Genomic DNA, 18873 nt, shown 5'->3' with positions numbered 1-18873 from the left:
ACAAGAGAGAAATATGTCATTTGATATACATCGAAGAGACGAAGCTAGGACGCCATTTGGTGTATATATATATATATATATATATATATATATATATATATATATATATATATATATATATATATTTTTTTATTATACTTTGTCGCTGTCTCCCGCGTTTGCGAGGTAGCGCAAGGAAACAGACGAAAGAAATGGCCCCCCCCCCATACACATGTATATACATACGTCCACACACGCAAATATACATACCTACACAGCTTTTCATGGTTTACCCCACACGCTTCACATGCCTTGATTCAATCCACTGACAGCACGTCAACCCCGGTATACCACATCGCTCCAATTCACTCTATTCCTTGCCCTCCTTTCACCCTCCTGCATGTTCAGGCCCCGATCACACAAAATCTTTTTCACTCCATCTTTCCACCTCCAATTTGGTCTCCCTCTTCTCCTCGTTCCCTCCACCTCCGACACATATATCCTCTTGGTCAATCTTTCCTCACTCATTCTCTCCATGTGCCCAAACCACTTCAAAACACCCTCTTCTGCTCTCTCAACCACGCTCTTTTTATTTCCACACATCTCTCTTACCCTTACGTTACTCACTCGATCAAACCACCTCACACCACACATTGTCCTCAAACATCTCATTTCCAGCACATCCATCCTCCTGCGCACAACTCTATCCATAGCCCACGCCTCGCAACCATACAACATTGTTGGAACCACTATTCCTTCAAACATACCCATTTTTGCTTTCCGAGATAATGTTCTCGACTTCCACACATTCTTCAAGGCTCCCAGAATTTTCGCCCCCTCCCCCACCCTATGATCCACTTCCGCTTCCATGGTTCCATCCGCTGCCAGATCCACTCCCAGATATCTAAAACACTTCACTTCCTCCAGATTTTCTCCATTCAAACTCACCTCCCAATTGACTTGACCCTCAACCCTACTGTACCTAATAACCTTGCTCTTATTCACATTTACTCTTAACTTTCTTCTTCCACACACTTTACCAAACTCAGTCACCAGCTTCTGCAGTTTCTCACATGAATCAGCCACCAGCGCTGTATCATCATCGAACAACAACTGACTCACTTCCCAAGCTCTCTCATCCCCAACAGACTTCATACTTGCCCCTCTTTCCAAAACTCTTGCATTTACCTCCCTAACAACCCCATCCATAAACAAATTAAACAACCATGGAGACATCACACACCCCTGCCGCAAACCTACATTCACTGAGAACCAATCACTTTCCTCTCTTCCTACACGTACACATGCCTTACATCCTCGATAAAAACTTTTCACTGCTTCTAACAACTTTCCTCCCACACCATATATTCTTAATACCTTCCACAGAGGTATTTTTTTTCTTTTGTTTTAAACTATTCGCCATTTCCCGCGTTAGCGAGGTAGCGTTAAGAACAGAGGACTGGGCCTTTTTTGGAATATCCTCACGTGGCCCCACTCTGTTCCTTCTTTTGGAAAATTAAAAAAAAAACGAGAGGGGAGGATTTCCAGCCCCCCGCACCCTCCCCTCTTAGTCGCCTTCTACGACACGCAGGGAATACGTGACAAGTATTCTTAATCCCCCTATCCCCAGGGATAATATATATATATATATATATATATATATATATATATATATATATATATATATATATATATATATATGTGCGTGTGTGTGTGTGTGTGTGTGGGACATTCTTCGTCTGTTTTCTGGCGCTACCTTGCTTAGATATTAAATATATACCGTGTTATATGAATGTACGATAAATATTAATTTATTTCAGGTTTTTCTTATCTGTGAAGATCATGAAATGTCATATTCTGTATACGCATGAATTTTTAGCCAATATATTCATGGAAGTTTAATATGTAGAACAAATTCGGAAAGCCAGGTTCAATCATATATCTGTTTATCTCTCATGATAATCCTGAATATGCTTAGTTCGTCCATTTGGAAAAAACTTGGCATATTTTTCTCCAACCAATAGGAAACACGCGTTCAAGATACTGTGCTGTCTGACTATGGACGCCGTATTTTCATTGCAAATAAAAGTGGTTTTACTATTGAGTCGGAAGTAATTAAAGTTATGGTTATGGTACATGTGTACCAGAGTTCAAAAGTGGAGGGGTAACAAGTGGGGTTTGAAACTTCCATACCTACATAGGACCCATGGAAATGTGCTGTCCAAGGCGGCCTTGCAATGTCTCCTGTAAAACTCCTTGCGATTATTTGTGTGCTTGGAGAATGAGAGTGTCTTGCTTATAAGTTGAGAGGGAGTGTTCTGTGTGCGTCGAGAGGGAGAGTGTGTTATGTGTGCATGGAGAGGGAGAGCTTGTTATGTTATCGTGGAGAGGGTGTTGTGTGTGCGTGGTGAGGGAGAGTGTGTTCTGTTTGTGAGGAGAGGAAGATTGGGTTCTGTGTGCAATGGAGAGGGACAGTGTTTACGTGTGCATGGAAAGTGAGAGGATTTTATGTGTGCATGGAGAGGGAGATAATGTTATGTGTGAGGAGGTTGAGTTTATGTGTTCGTGGAGATGGTGGTTGTGTTATGAGTGCGTGGAGAGGGATATTGTGCTATGTGTGCATGGAGAGGGAGATTGTGTTATGTGTACGTAGAGAGGGAGATTGTGTTCTCTGTGCATATAGAGGGAGATTTGTGTTATATGTGCGAGGTAGAGTGTGTTATGAGTGCTTGGAGAGGGAGAGTGTGCTATGTGTGCGGGGAGAGGGAGAGTTTATATGTGTGAGGAGTGGGAGAGTGTGTTATGCGTGCGTGGAGCGGGAGATTGTGTGTGTGCGAGGAGAGGGAGTGTGTGTTATGCGTGCTTGCAGAAGGAGATTGTGTTATGTGTGCGAGGTAGAGTGCGTTATATGTGCATGGAGAGGGAGAGTGTGCTATGTGTGCTTGGAGAGGGAGAATGTTATGTATGAGTAGAGAGGGATCATCCCGTACCAGTTGTGGCCTAGCCTCCTGCTCCAGTTGTTCCCTGGCCTCCCTCACCAGTTATGGCCTGGCCTCCTAAAACAGTGAAGGCCTGTTTTAGACCAGCAGTGGCCATGCTTCCTACACCAATTGTGGTCTGGTCTTTCACACCAGTTATTGCACGGCCTCCCAAACCAGTTGTTGTCTTTCCTCCCACAACAGTTGTGACCTGGCCTAACCAGTTGTGACATGGCCTCACCAGTTGTGACCTGGCCTCCCACACCAGTTGTTGCCTGGCCTCCCACATCAATTGTAACCCCTCCCTCCTGGCACCATTTGTGGCCTGGCCTCCCACACCGGTTTTAGCCTGGCTTCCTACATCAGTTGTCGTCTTGCCTCCCTCACCAATTGTTCCCTGGTCTTCCACTGTACAGTTGTCCCCTGGCTTCGTACACTAGTAGTGGCCTGCTCCCTGGCACGTGCGACCGAGTCCGACAGGACACCGCACGTATCGTAGTAAGTCACCAGCTGGCAGAAGTAAACAAAGCCAAGCACACGGCATCCTGACTGTCCTGAACATTGAAAAGTGAATTGGAGAATTTATATAGTGTTCATAATAGTTGGTTTAGGATCTGGGCAAAATATAATGGTAAGTTAGCAATCTCTTACTTATATTTTGTAGAATGAAGCGATGACATCCAGTTGTATAAGGGAAATTTGATAAAATGGTGCAGGGGATAAGATGGTAGTAAGAACGAGGTGCTTTTTGCTATGGCTGTGAGAGGTTGATAATATTCGTTTCAGGCTGCTTCTCTATTTATTTAAGAGAATTACAAAAGAATTATCGTCATTAGATTCCTTGCAGTTAATCTACTAAGTCGCTGATCATACATAATTCACACAAATAAGTTCCCTACGAGTGGGCAGGGATCTGAAGCAGAAAGGAAATTACGGGAGATAAAAAGGTTATCGCTTTACAGATGTCATGAGATGTCATGCATCATACAAGGCTAATGAACGGCCAAACTTAGAAATAGTTATCTTTTCGATTAGTAATAAAGATTATGATTAAAGTTATGAATACTATCTTATCTTTCTTGTTAATACCCAATAATGAAGATAGGGAAACTGTGAAATAGAATGTATTCAAGTATGTATTATATATGGTTTTTGTTAGTGAATATAGAATATGCACTCCCTGTATTACTGTAATATAAAACTAATTCTGCATTGTTGTTAGCTTGGGATGTTGAGTGATTTTTGTTCAGTCTAGTTTTGTGTTTAAAGTATGCACTAACAGTCAAAGGAAAAGAATTTGAAAATTTGATTGAATGATATTGCATATTTTCATGGTTTTATGTTTCATGGGACTTTTTGGGGATGATTAATGTGAAAGTAGGTAATACACTTTTGAATCAGGAGCACCTTTTATAGAATCCACAACAAGTATCAAGAAATATAGTAGCAGTATGTGTTTTCATTATAGTAGTTCTATTTTTCTGTGTTTTGAGACACTGCTTAGGGTACATGAAAAATTGTCTCATTTGCTCATATCTACTTTGGCTGTCTTATTTATTGTACTGAAACCAGAGTCCCCTGTGTACAGCAAGCCTCACAGACCCTCTTGTGGTTTCCCCTGTTGTCGACTTCATGTGCTGTGATTTAGTACATTGACAGCATATCATTCACTATTTATCACATGGCTCCATTTCACTCCGTCCCTTGTACACCTCTTACCCTCTTGCATGTTAAGGCCCCAGTCATTCATTACATCTTTCTGTGGAAAGGACCCAGTGGTCTGTAATTGTTTGAATTCCTTTTTATCTATCCTTCCATCTCCAGCTTAGTTATCTCCACTTCTGTTGCACATGTCATTTTTGTCAATTTCCCTTCCCTCATTCTTTCCATGTGTCCACAACATTTCAGGACACATGGTTCATCCCTCTCAGTCACTGAACTTGCTACCATACACTCTTACACTGTTATTCATTACACGATCAACCATCACACAATACAAAACATAAATACATACAGCTTCATGTCGAAATTGTCCCACATAGGCATATTTGTGTTGAATTTAGTTTCTTAACCCTTCATTAGAAATATTAGAATCTTATGTACCTTGAACCAGACAATGAGGTTGGGTCAACAGAGCTATTAGTAGTCTTCTGGTTGAACTAGACAGAGAGGGTAAAGAACTCTCAATGGGCCCAGTTACCAGAAATGTATGCTCAGTATGGAAAGTATCAGTGCACAGTATGTTTGAAACATTATAACACATGGTTCAATGGATACTGAGAAATTTGTTTGACATGTTACACATTGGTAGCCTTGATGTCAGGAGGGTGCAAACATATAATCTATATAAAGTATCCTGAACAACATAATTCACCATTATACCCCCCCAAGTAACCATATTTAGAGTAATAACACATTAGATTACATATATGATGTTTACAACACATAATTAATCTGGTTATCATCCTGAGCGTTTCACTGTGGCCAACTGACCCGATACATCTTGTCTTTAGCACCTGTTTTGACGTGTTTTCGAATCTACTGTGCTGCTGTGTTTTGATGAACACCAAGCTCCAGGGCAATATCACTAATGCTGTTGCCTGTGAGGTTTCCATTGTGACTGTTAGCTGAAATGCCATAGTGTGGCATGTTCCATGAATCAAATGAAACTGTGTACATAAATTTGAGCTTTACAACATTCACCGTGTGGTTCAAACCTGATAAACCAACCACAGTCAGACATACCAACCCTCCCCCTGCTCCAGTGAGGTAGCGTCAGGAAAACAGACAAAAAAAAGGCCACAATCATTCACACTCAGTCTCTAGCTGTCATGTGTATTGTACCGAAACCACAGCTTCCTCTCCACATCCAGGCCCTACAGACCTTTCCACGGTTTACCCCAGAAGCTTCACATTCCCTGGTTCAGTCCATTGATAGCACGTCGACCCTGGTATACCACATCATTCCAATTCACTCTATTCCTTGCACACCTCTCACCTTCCTGTATGTTCAGCCCCGATCACTCAAAATCTTTTTCACTCCATCCTTCCACCTCCAGTTTGGTCTCCCACTTCTCCTTGTTCCCTCCTCAAACATTTCATTTCCATTGCATTCACCTTCCACCATGCCTGACATCCTTACAACACCTTCAGATTTACTATACCTTCTGCCATACCTATCTTCACTCTCCCAGATGGTGATGCTCTTTCCATGCATTCTTCAATGCTCCCAGGACTTCAACCCCCCCCCCCCCCCCCCCCCCCCCCCCCCCCCCCCCCCAGTCTTTGACTTACCTCAGCTTCCATGGTTCCATTTTCTGCTGTGTCCATTCCATGATATCTAAAGATTTCACTTCTCTCAGATTTTCTTCATTCAAGTTGACAACCCACTTCACCTGACTCGATTGTCTGTAGTGTTTGAATCAATAACCTTGATTTTAATAACATTTACTCTCAACGTCCTCCTTTTACATACTCTACCAGACGCAGACATAAACTTTGGGTTCCTTCTCAGATCTGTCACCAATGCTGTGTTATTGACAAACAACAACCAACTCACCTCCCAGGCTCCCCTCTACCCCCAAAATAGTGCATACTGATCCCTTTATGTAAGACCGTTTTGTTAATCTCCCTTTAAAACCTGTTCTTTTTATTTCCAGTAGTGATGTATCATCAGATAGGGGTCAGATCTGTGATGGCAAGGTATATTAGATATTGCCAACCATTCACTGCTCCATGGCCAAAAAAGGCAGGATTCTATAATAAGGTATGATACAGTGATCAAAAGTTTTTAATTTTTGCTTTCATTAGTAAGTTACTAAATACTGTAGCATGTAAACATCAACCAATTTCAATTTGTTCGTACTAATAACTTATATTTGTGAAGAAAACTAGGATGTTTTAGGAATAGATGACATTTGAAATAACTTTTTGCTGTGTGGTATTATGTGTTACTATAGCCCAGACTCATGGCTTCTTATCCTTTAGTAATTGATGTTGATCAAGATATATACCAGACCTGAGCAAGTAAAAAAAGGTAGAATCCAACTGTTCTGTCACATCTTGAACTTCTGTTTTATAACAGCTTCAGTGGATTATAGTCTCATCTCCAACAATGCCTCCCTTACTTGACTAGCCTGAATTCTGAAAGCCTCAGTGCTATACACTCTACTGAACATGTTTCAGTCCAGGACTTCATAGTTACAATAAGATGTGTGTTTAAAATGGCCTATTGCTGTGCTGCTGCTGAAAAAATTATAGGGCTTCTGTACATATCTTGAATAATCAATGGCATCTGCTTAAGATTTTGCTGCATCATCTTCCACTAGAGTTAGTGTATGTGCTCCACAACAATCATTCACAGCTTGTGGATATTCTTATATGATTGTCTTCTGCAGTGATTAGACAGAATATTCAGCTGTTCAAGCTTCTCCCAATGATATATGACAAAGTGAGACCAGTGATTTCTTGCAATACCAAGAATTCCATAAAATGCCTTCAATTTCTGGCATCTTCTCCAATGACACTATTCTCATTATCACTGACGTCTATTGTGATGTCTCTTGTTTTGGGTGTAATCTGAGATGAAGGAATCAGGAAACAGACAAAGAAAGACATCCATTCACATGCACATACACACACATTTCTTGCATGTCGTTGAAGGCAACTATAGGGGATGGGAGTTGGGGGCTGGAAACCCTCCCCTTTTTGTATTTCAATTTCTAAAAGAAGAAACAAAATGGAGTCAAGCTGGAAGTGATCATCATCCTGGATGGGGTGTCTGAATACATGTGAATGTAACCAGGATGAAAAGAGAGGAGAGATAGGTAGTATATTTGAGGAAAGAAACCTGGATGTTCTACCTCAGAATGAAACAAAGCTCAAGGGTAAAGGGGAGGAATGGTTTGGAAATGTTTTAGGAGTAAAATAGTAAAGCAGGAGTTGTGGGAGTGTGAGGTAGAGTATAAGAAAGTAACTTCTAGATTGATGTGGGTAAAACTGAAAGTGGATGGCAAAAAATGGATGAATATTGATGCATATGCACCTGGCCATGAGAGGAATGATCATGAGAAGCAAGTATTCTGGGAGCAGCTGAGTGAGTGTGTTAGTAGTTTTGGCACATGAGACTAGGTATTAGTGATGGGTGATTTAAGTGCTAAGGTAAGTAATGTGGCAGTTGAGGGTATAATTGGTGCACTGTAATGAATGGATATATAGAGCTTGTGGAGTTGTGTGCTGAGAGAAGACTTGTGAATGGAAATACCTGGTTTAAAAAGAGAGATATTCACAAGTACACACACGTGAGTAGGAGAGATGGTCAACGGCCATTATCAGATTACATATTAATTGATAGGCATGTAAAAGAGAGACTTTTTGATGTAAAATGCTAAGAGGGGCAGTTGATGCGATGTCTGATCACTATCTTGTGGAGGTGAGGGTGAAGATTTGTAGAGTTTTTGAAAATGGCAAAAATGTCAGGGAGAAGAGAGTGGTGAGAGTAAGTGAGCTTGGAAAGGTGGTGAGAGTAAGTGAGCTTGGAAAGGAGACTTTTGTAAAGAAATACTAGGAGAGATTGAGTGTAGAATGGCTAAAGGTAAGAGCATAGGAAATAGGTGAGTGGGTGAGGACTGGGAGGTATTTAGGGAAGCAGTGATGGCATGTGCAAGAGATGTATGTGGCATGTGGGCAGATTGGAAAGGGTAATGAGTAGTGGGATGAAGAAGTAAAGTTGCTAGTGAAAGAGAAAAGAGACAAGTTTGGGCATCACTTACAAGGAGGGAGTAGAAGTGATTGGTAGATGTGTTAGAGAAAGTGGTAGGATGTGCAGAGGTTGAAAAAGAGGGCAAATGAGATTTGGGGTTAGAGAGTATCATTATACTTAAGGGAAAATAAAAAGATGTTTTACAATAGGGTAAATAATGTCCAAAAGACTAGAGAACAAATGGGAACATTGGTGAAGGGAGCAAATGGTGAGGTGATAACAGGTAGTGATGAAGTGAGGATATCAAATGAGTATTTTGATTGGATTTGGATTGTTAAATGTGTTTGATGATAGAGTGGCAGATGTAGGGTGTTTTGGTTGAGGTTTTGTGCAAAGTGAGAGAGTCATGGAGAGTGTGGTTTGATGAAAAGAGAAGAGGTGTTGAAGGCCTTGCAGAAGATGAAATTCAGCAAGGTGATGGGAATTGATGGTATTGTAGTAGAATCTATAAAGAAAGGGGGTGACTGTGTTTTTGATTGGTTGGTAAGGATATTCAGTGTACATATGATTCAAAATGAATGCGTGTATAGTGCCACTGTAAAAAGGCAAAAGGGATAAAGGTGAGTGTTCAAACTACAGAGGCATAAGTTTGTTGAGCTTACCTAGAAAATTTTGAAAAGTTCAAAACTAAGTAATGGCATCCTTGCATGATTCTGAATCTTTAGCACCAACAAGTTATAGTGAGGGATTTTTGTAGCTAAGAAAATGCAATCTGAATTTTACTCAAGCAAAACTGGTTCTAAACCTTGGTACTTCCGAGCCATATTACAATCATTGTCATATGATTGGCCATTGCTGCATTGGAAGTATAAATGGAAGCCTTCTTAAAATTCTTTTACTTGAGCAGCTATTTCCTATCCATGTTTTTTGTGAAGTTATCTAACAAGACAAACTGTTCTTCAGCTGAAAACTTTAAACTGTCCACAATATTAACATACTGAATTACTATAGTAATTTCCTTGTGAGAACAATCTGGAGGGGTTTCAACAATAATTGAAAATTGATTTGTATTTTGAATCTCATCAGGAGTTGCTGTTTGTACAAGTGATCTGCATAAACTAAGCTCATTCTGTATATTTCTGGAGAGATGATGGACTTGCATGTTTTTTTTTTCTCTAGTGATTTGCAAACATATTTTATGTGCTTTGATTAGATCATAGTTACTGATGAGCTCAGTTATGCCTAGAAAGTTTTATCTTTAATGGTCACAAATACATAACTGGAACCAAATGTAACCAGTCCCTACTCAGAAAAGAAAAGGATGGCATTCAAGATGCACTCAAGAAGTTTTTCAGTTATCAGCTTATGCAGTAATTCCGACCAAGAGTATTTCTTCAGTTGAACTTCCAGTTAAAGCTGCCATATTGGATTTTTTACATGCAGTGTAGTTTTCTCTGTGGGAAGCGAAACTTGTGTGGTGGTATTTTTATTTTTATTTACCCAACCTCTGATGAATGCTCCAACTGGATCAGTCAGAGAACATTGATGCATTTACAGCCCTTTTAAAGATGAAGCAGGATGCACAAATATAGAGATTGTTTTTTATAGAATTTTTTCAGTCAACAGATAGGAAAGGCATGATTATCAGCATCTAATGGAATGTTATTGAAAATTTCAAGACATTTGATTTGGGGAGATGCTCGCATTTGAGCTGCATTTGTCTTGATAATAATTCCAGTTTCATTTGTCTAATCCATTATAGGTTTGCTTATGAATGCTTGCTCTTGCTTCAAATGACCCAAATCAAATTCTAGGTGTTAAGTTTCTTGATTGTATACATAGTAGGATTTTCTGTTACATCTGTATCATTGCGACCAATGTAGACGTGTTCAGGCATTGAAATAATACCTGTTGCATTTGCAGAATGCCACCACACAAGTTCAGTTTCCCAATGAGAAAACTAAACTGCATGTTAGGAACCCAACGTCTGAATACCTGTAAATTAGTTTTAAGGAAATTAGTGGGTGAAGGGAGCGTAGTGTTTCATAGAAATAAGAACTAAGAAATTTGAGTTCTCTGATATTTGGCTCCAGAGATGGTCTGGGCCTGATCTGGTCCTCCTCACAAGTCAACACTTCAGTCTACATGATGATGTCATATATCATATTTTTTTTATGAATTGTGAGATTTGTGATGATTGCTAATTTTTCATGAATTAGTGAACACATACTATGAAAATATCCCAGGTATTGAATTATATTCGTGATGTTTGGTGATTTTATTAGTTTTTTTATTCCAATTAAGTAGAGCTACCAAGGATAGAGAATTAGTGAGGTTCAATATTTACAGCATTTTATTAGATTTTTCAGTAACCATTGGTCTCACTTCAACAATCAACTTATTGTGTAAACTGAAAATGTAAGATGCACTTTTGGAAATGTAAAAGTCCGTATCACACTTAAGAACACTGATTGTATGGGAACTGGATGAGGAAGAGCGATTGAGTAGGTACCCTGTCATTGTGACAGTTGATCTTTGCAGTTTTGAGATTGGACATCTCTCTGGTTTGTTTTAATCTTTGTTTCATATTTTGTAGTCCCAAACTATCACTTTCAGCCCTTCAGAATGTTATTCATATAAAAGTTAACCTTTTCATTTTACCATGAAAATTGGCCATTAACTTTCTTTTTAATGAGTTGTTATTAATATATATAACCCTAGGACTCCCTTTGTAGGGGCTCCTGCAGCTTCAAGGCTGCAGTGTTATCAGCACCAGGGACAGGATGGACTCCTTTAAAGTGAAAAGGTCTTTAATGAGATTGTAGCTTTTGTCAGGTGATGACGCACCCTTTCCAAATGTAAATTTCTCTCAGTCTAAAGTCAAGTGAGTGGAATCAGTGTACATCATTTGCATAGGATGTAGAGTAATTGATTATACTCCTTATGAAAATGAAGAAAATAGACCATGTTTATTGTAGTGGGCTTATAATAGATTGAAAAATTTAGAGATTAGATAGTAGATTTTCTTTTTTAGAATAGGCATTGCACTGAACCAGAAGGATGAAACTTAACATGTTGAAAGGCATATATTTTCAAGTGATGTTTCTTTGGGGGCTTAGTCAGATATTATCTATACATATGTTTTACATACACAATGTATTCTTATTTAGATGCTTCAGTGAATTACATAGGGAACTATCATTGATTTTGCAGGTTGCGTTGGCTGGCATTACACGTGCCTTCCAGTCATTGGCCATACACAGAGAACATCATGTTTCCCTTGTCAGATCTGATGGCTGCTTAAGATCAAGCTGCTCTGTGATATGGTCACAAACCTCTCAGAGGACTCTGTGGGGATGGCTCAATGCAGTCTTTAACAAGTAAGATATATATGTATATATATATATATTGTTGTTTGCTGATGATACAGCGCTGGTGGCTGATTCATGTGAGAAACTGCAGAAGCTGGTGACTGAGTTTGGTAAAGTGTGTGAAGAAGAAAGCTAAGAGTAAATGTGAATAAGAGCAAGGTTATTAGGTACAGTAGGGTTGAGAGTTAAGTCAATTGGGAGGTAAGTTTGAATGGAGAAAAACTGGAGGAAGTAAAGTGTTTTAGATATGTGGGAGTGAATCTGGCAGCGGATGGAACCATGGAAGCGGAAGTGAATCATAGGGTGGTGGAGGGGGCGAAAATTCTGGGAGCCTTGAAGAATGTGTGGAAGTCGAGAACATTATCTCGGAAATCAAAAATGGGTATGTTTGAAGGAATAGTGGTTCCAACAATGTTGTATGGTTGCGAGGCGTGGGCTATGGATAGAGTTGTGCGCAGGAGGGTGGATGTGCTGGAAATAAGATGTTTGTGGACAGTATGTGGTGTGAGGTGGTTTGATCGAGTAAGTAATGTAAGGGTAAGAGAGATGTGTGGAAATAAAAAGAGTGTGGTTGAGAGAGCAGAAGAGGGTGTTTTGAAATGGTTTGGTCACATGGAGAGAATGAGTGAGGAAAGATTGAGCAAGAGGATATATGTGTCAGAGGTGGAGGGAACGAGGAGAAGAGGGAGACCAAATTGGAGGTGGAAAGATGGAGTAAAAAAGATTTTGAGTGATCGGGGCCTGAACATGCAGGAGGGTGAAAGGCGTGCAAGGAATAGAGTGAATCGGAACGATGTGGTATACCGGGGTCGACGTGCTGTCAGTGGATTGAACTAGGGCATGTGAAGCATCTGGGGTAAACCATGGAAAGTTGTGTGGGGCCTGGATGTGGAAAGGGAGCTGTGGTTTTGGTGCATTATTACATGACAGCTAGAGACTGAGTGTGAATGAATGGGGCCTTTGTTGTCTTTTCCTAGCGCTACCTTGCACACATGAGGGAGGAGGGGGATGTTATTCCATGTGTGGCGAGGTGGCGATGGGAATAAATAAAGGCAGACTGTATGAATTATGTACATGTTTATATATTTATATGTCTGTGTGTGTGTATATATGTGTACATTGAGATGTATAGGTATGTATATTTGCGTGTGTGGACGTGTATGTATATACATGTGTATGTGGATGGGTTGGGCCATTCTGTTTCGGCAGTTGTGCTGCAAGAGATCAGGTATTAGTGATGGCTTTTTGAAATGCAAAGTGATTAATGTTGCAGTTGAAGTTATAGATGGGGGTCATGAAGTATTCAGTAAGGTGAATGAAGATGGTGAACAGCTTGTCGAGATGTGTGCCGAAACAGTACTGTTGATTAGGAATCCCTGGTTTAAGTCTTTAGTTTTATTCCATTTGTCCTGGTAACCATATTTTCTTGTATTTTAAAAGATGTTCAGGATTTTTGTTATCAAACTTGTTTAGAATTTTGAACACTTGGGTTAAGTCGTTGCAAAGTCTACTTTTTTAAGGGAGAAGAGGTCCAGTTGCTTTAGTCTCTCTTCGTATGCCAGATTTCTAAGGGAAGGGATCAGTTTTATTTTGCGTCTTTGTACTTGCTCTAATTTTTCCTTATCTTTTTTTTTTAGTTTAGGGACCAAAATTGGACTACATATTTAAGGTATGGTCTTACTAGAGAATTATAAAGTGTAAGAATTTTCTCTGGTGTCTTGTAATCTATGTTCCTGGCTATGAAACCTAACATTTGGTTGCCTTTTTTACTTGCTGCTTGACACTGTTTCATATGCTTCAGACTGTTGCCAATGACAACTCCAAGGTCCTTTTCTTCATTTACCGTAGTTAGAGAGTTTCTGAATAGTTTGTAGTTGTAATGTATATTCTTGTCTCCAAAGGCATAACTTTACATTTGTTTACATTGGACTTCATTTACCATCTGTCTGACTACTCTGCTAGTAAATTAAGAACTGTTTGAATCATTCCGCAGTCCCACCTGTTTACAGCCCTACCTCCTAGTTTAGTATCATAAGCAAATTTGGTGATCTTAGGTGGTGTGAGATTGAGTTCTAGGGTGTTAATGTATATTATGAAAAAGAATTAGGGCTAGGACCAACCCCTGTGGTACACCACTCGTTTCGTATAGCCAATCTTAGGCTTCGCCATTTAATACTACATGTTGCTTTCTTCCATTAAGCCAGTCTCTGATCCATGTACAGAGCTCTTTACCAATTCTGTGTGCTTTGAGTTTATGTAAAAGTCTCTTGTAAGGTACTTTATTTGGAAATCTAGATATACTACATCAAATTGTCCTTTTTCATCCCAGTTCTTATAAGTAACATTTAAACATCCCAGCAAATTTGTCAGGTAGGATCTACTATTGTGGAAGACGAGTTGGTTGTCTGATGTAATTTTGTGATCTAGAAGCATGCCAGTTTTATCTCATTATTTTTTCCATTATTTTACCTAATGCTGATGTAAGGCTAATTGGGCAATGGTTCAAGGCACACTTTTTGTCTCCTTTTTTATATATAGGAGTAACATTTGCTAGTTTCCAGTCAGTTGGCACCTGATCATCCAATAGAGATTTGTTGAATATTTTTGTTGTAGGTATATCATCTATCTCCTGACCTCTCTTAAGGATCTTGGAGCTAAGTTATCTGGGCCATTGGATTTGTTATGATTTAATTGGTCCAGGTATTTAAGTACTTCACAGCACCTCATTTTTCTAACCTTCAACTCTTCTTCATCAGGGGCCATATGCAGAAAATTCTTCGATTTCTGCTTATTTTTATGCTTAGCTGAGCAAGTGACTTAAGTGCCACACAGAAAAGGACTAAGCACGATGCTTAGCAAAACTCAAGCATAATATTCAAGAAGTATGAAATGCAGTTTGGGTCAAAATTTGTCATCTGCGAAGCAAATACTTAAGCATAGGGCAGCTTTCAGAAACATGCTTAGCAAAATTCTTAAAGTTAAGTAAAATTCTTTGGGGTTAAGCATACTTAAGCATTCTAAGAAGTTTTCTGCATACGGCCCCTGGTCCTTGAAACATTTTCATTGGTTGCAGTATTTGAGATGTTTTTTCAATTGTGAATGCGAAGTTAAAGGGATGATTTATTATGGTAGCCATTTCCTTGTCAGTAGTTAGTGTGTCATGTTCATATTGTAATGGTCCAGTTTCTTCCTTTACTGTCCTTTATCTTATATATTTGAAGAATTCTTTAGGATTATCTTAACTTTCAAGAAAATTCTTTTTTCTTCCTCTATGATGGCTTACTTTATGGCTCTTGGGATGAACTGACCTTGGAGAGATATTTGAGTTTTGAAGTATGAAAGGTTATTTCTGTTTGGGTTTGTTTCCAATGAGCATTTTTCCCAGTCCTTGTTCTCTGCCTTTTCCTCCACTCTCTTTTGAAAAGCTGTACCTAAATTGTCATTGACCATCATTAGGTTGATATCATTGTTCTGAGAATTATGAAGCAAGTTAGTACTCAGCCAGAGGATGATGATGTCATCAATAAGCTGAGGTTTTTAGTTTTTTGGAGGGCAGATGTGGGCTCAACTAGGCTGTTTACCTTGAACTGTAGGTGGGGGGGGGGTGTGTGATTAAGAGGTTACTAACTCCCAGATATCCGAGATATTTCTCGTGGCTCACAGAATGCCATCCAGGAGAGAAAGTGCTCATCCTGCTTCAAAACTACATTTTTAGAACATGGAATGCCTGATTTTTACAAGAATTTATGATAAATGAATTTTATGCAGGTTTGTTATTAGCAGAAAATCAACATATACACACATACATACATATACATACACATACATAGACATATACAAATACGCACATGTACATATTCATACTTGCTTGCCTTCATCCATTCCTGGCGTCACCCCACCCCACAGGAAACAGCATCGCCATCCCCTATGTTTTTTATTGTAGAATTGGAAGATAATTGTTCACAAACCACAGGATTAGATTAGAGTAATAATGATTTTGTATATTTGTCTTTTGCAGAGTAGATGAAAATCGTATTAAAGAAGTAGGTCCTGATCGAGCTTGTGCTGAGTGGTTACTGCGGTGTGGGGCATTTGTTAAGTGGCAAAACAGAGGTAGCTGGACAAAAGATTATAATTCTTTGCCAGCAACTGGTGGTAGATTGCTCAAAATAGAGGAAGTTGATGCCACTGACTCTGCAATAATGCACATTGGATTTCCACATTTCAGTAAGTTATTGTCATTCGTGTAGTTAACTTTGTTTATTTTTCAAGTTCTTTGATTATTAGTGTTACTTTTTGTAGTTAGTTGTTGGACTAGTAACATTTTTGAGGATATAAATGTCAGAAAACAGCAAAGTGTAATGGTCACCACTCTGGTCTTGAAGGTCAAAACATGTGTTAGAATCCATATTCAACTTGATGAGTTTGCATGGTTGCAATTATTTCTGACCATATAGCATTTAGTGCTTTTATTGCATAGGTTGGTGACCACTTATTAGGGAGATTCAGGAAGGAGATATTCACAAAGTATTAAACTTTTTATTTAGCCATCATAGAATTCATGATAAAAGAAATGGATGAAAGTAGGGATGATACTACTAAAGTTGCAAAGTTTTTAAAAGGTCATTTAGTCTTCATCTGTAAGTTATAGGTGATTGAGTAGACATAAGGATAAAGGTAAATACTAAAGTGACTTCTCAGAGACTTTTTTTCTGTAATGTGTGTAATGGGGATTCAACTGTTATTCACCTTGATCTACTCGAGGTTGATTGTTATATTGTCCAGATGCTTTAATTCAGCTAGCTTCTTCCTGCCCAGGTGGATCCCACTGAAATGAAATCTTTTTTTCGTCCTTGTTTGCCATTTCCTCTGTAATTGAAATATCATCAGGAACATGAAGAAATTGGAACTCTCCATCCACAGGCAAGCCCCTTTCCTCTGAGCACTTCATATGCTTTGTTTCTGCCCACCGATAACTCTCTTCCTCCAGTTTACCACATCTTCAATTTACCCCAAAGCATCTTTCACTCCATCCTTCCATGTCATCTTGTCTTCCACTCCTCTTTTGTTCCCTCCACCTCTATATGTTTATCTGTTTATATTTATTATGCCTGTTCCATTCCATTTAAGCGGGTGGTCACAGCAATAGAGTCTCCATGACTAGTGAACTCGGTGCTACTTCTTAGCCTTTAATGCTCTAAACATGACAGGCCACTGTCAGTGAGCAAGTCTAGTGCAGTGTTTTCAGGGGTTCCTACATAATGTTTCTCCTGATTTCTTCTACCTAATGCTCATGCCTTATGTTCCTACCTTCTGCTTCTACCCAAGGTTTCTATCTAACAGTCCTTCTGAAATATTCCTACCTATTACTATCTATTGCTCCTACCATTTAGCCAAAAGGCAGGGGTAGCACATAGCGCTAACCACAAGAGAATCTAGAGTTACGAAGAATGAGCTGTGTGAATTAAGTGTTGTCAAGTGTTACATTTGACAAGGACTCATCCAAACAGCACAACTGAGATCACTGTACCATTAAACATACCTATTTTTGCCCTCAAAGAAAGTGACTTCTCTCTTCACCCTATCCCCTGTTCACACAGAACCTTTGCTACCTCACCCATCCTGCTGTCATACAAATTCTTAATTGATTATGCTGTCTGCATTAGCATTCTACTTCATTCATCCAGTACTCTTATATTATAAAAGGACCTATTTACAACTTTTTAACAGGTTTCTTGCTTAATGACATATTATGTCCTCTTGTTGCTCTATCTTGAATAACTGTTCACTGTCCACATTATCAATATTTTACAACCTTACAGGTTGTGATTAGGTCACCCTTTACTCTTCTCTCTTCCATGGTAGGGAAATTTAAAGCATCAAGCATTTTCTCATAACTCGGCTCTGTTAATTCTGGTACTCTTTTTTTTTTTCCCCTCCACTGGACGTCTCTTCTAGCTCTATGTGTTGCTCTAGGTATGTTGACCAACCTTGAGAAACTTATTCAAGTTGTGGCCTTTTGTAAAATATGATCAGCTGCCTAGATATTTCATTATCCATATACATGAAAGCAATTTTAATATTTGCCAACAGTTTGTCTCCTTAAGGCTGATGCTGACTATAACTCCGCTCATGGGTCGATCTCGCTCTGCACAGTCATGAGTAATGCACACTTACTGCTCCACTCATGCTCAAGCAACGGTCATCCAAGTCCACTCTTGTTGCAGGAAACAAACTCTTGAGTGATATGTTGATTTATGTAAAGCTGATGAAAATGCTATATATCAGAACCAAGGCTTGTGCACAGAATTTGTAAACAGAGTTGAGCATGGTAAATTTGCCTCTTGGTACTGAGCAAAATGTGGTGAACAACTGGCCAGCTCAGATAGTACCTGCAAATATTATGATTTTATGTGTGTTTGCGATGGAGAAATCTCCAGTTTATGGGAAAATTCGTAATAAGTAGGGAAAAAAGTCATTTTGCCTGTGTCTTAATATTACCAATAGCAAATTGTAAGCCTGAAGATTTTGAAGGGGAGGCCATTTATGCTGCAACTTCTGATTCTGTAAATATTGTAGCTCAGTTTTCCTGTCCTAAAGATAAAGATATGATTGTAGGCAGTGAAGAATTAATCTTTCAGGTTGACATTAGTTTCACTGTAAATGCTTTTCCTGCACATTGTCCTTGAGATTTTATGCACATTAACAAAGTACAGGAAACCCTCAATGTAATGGAGTAATATGGAAGAATGGGTGTCTGTTCATGCCAAAAGTCCATTAAATTGAATGTCACCTATTTCAGTGCCACATTTCATTTCACTCACTTTCTTTTAACTCCTCTGTC

At 39.2% G+C, this 18873-nt stretch overlaps 1 protein-coding gene across 7 annotated transcripts in view; it reads left to right on the top strand.

Annotated features, from left to right (window-relative positions):
- Positions 1-18873, top strand: part of LOC139754262 (ATP synthase subunit s, mitochondrial) — a 35795-nt gene that overhangs the window by 9306 nt on the left and 7616 nt on the right. For 3 of the 7 annotated variants that reach the window (XM_071671619.1, XM_071671613.1, XM_071671618.1), the window contains exons 2-4: positions 6617-6723; positions 11872-12038; positions 16048-16256. In XM_071671619.1, the coding sequence (XP_071527720.1) occupies positions 6622-6723; positions 11872-12038; positions 16048-16256 (478 nt within the window). In that variant the 5' untranslated portion in view covers positions 6617-6621. Of the gene's footprint in view, positions 1-3160; positions 3589-6616; positions 6724-11871; positions 12039-16047; positions 16257-18873 lie in introns of those variants that run through there. The other 4 variants (XM_071671620.1, XM_071671615.1, XM_071671617.1 and 1 more) reach the window with 4 other exon arrangements.

Source organism: Panulirus ornatus, chromosome 16 (assembly GCF_036320965.1).
Source record: "Panulirus ornatus isolate Po-2019 chromosome 16, ASM3632096v1, whole genome shotgun sequence".
Taxonomy (NCBI): Eukaryota; Metazoa; Arthropoda; class Malacostraca; order Decapoda; family Palinuridae; genus Panulirus; species Panulirus ornatus.
The sequence above is the reverse complement of the archived record's forward strand: the minus strand, read 5'-3'. Positions and strand labels throughout refer to the sequence as shown.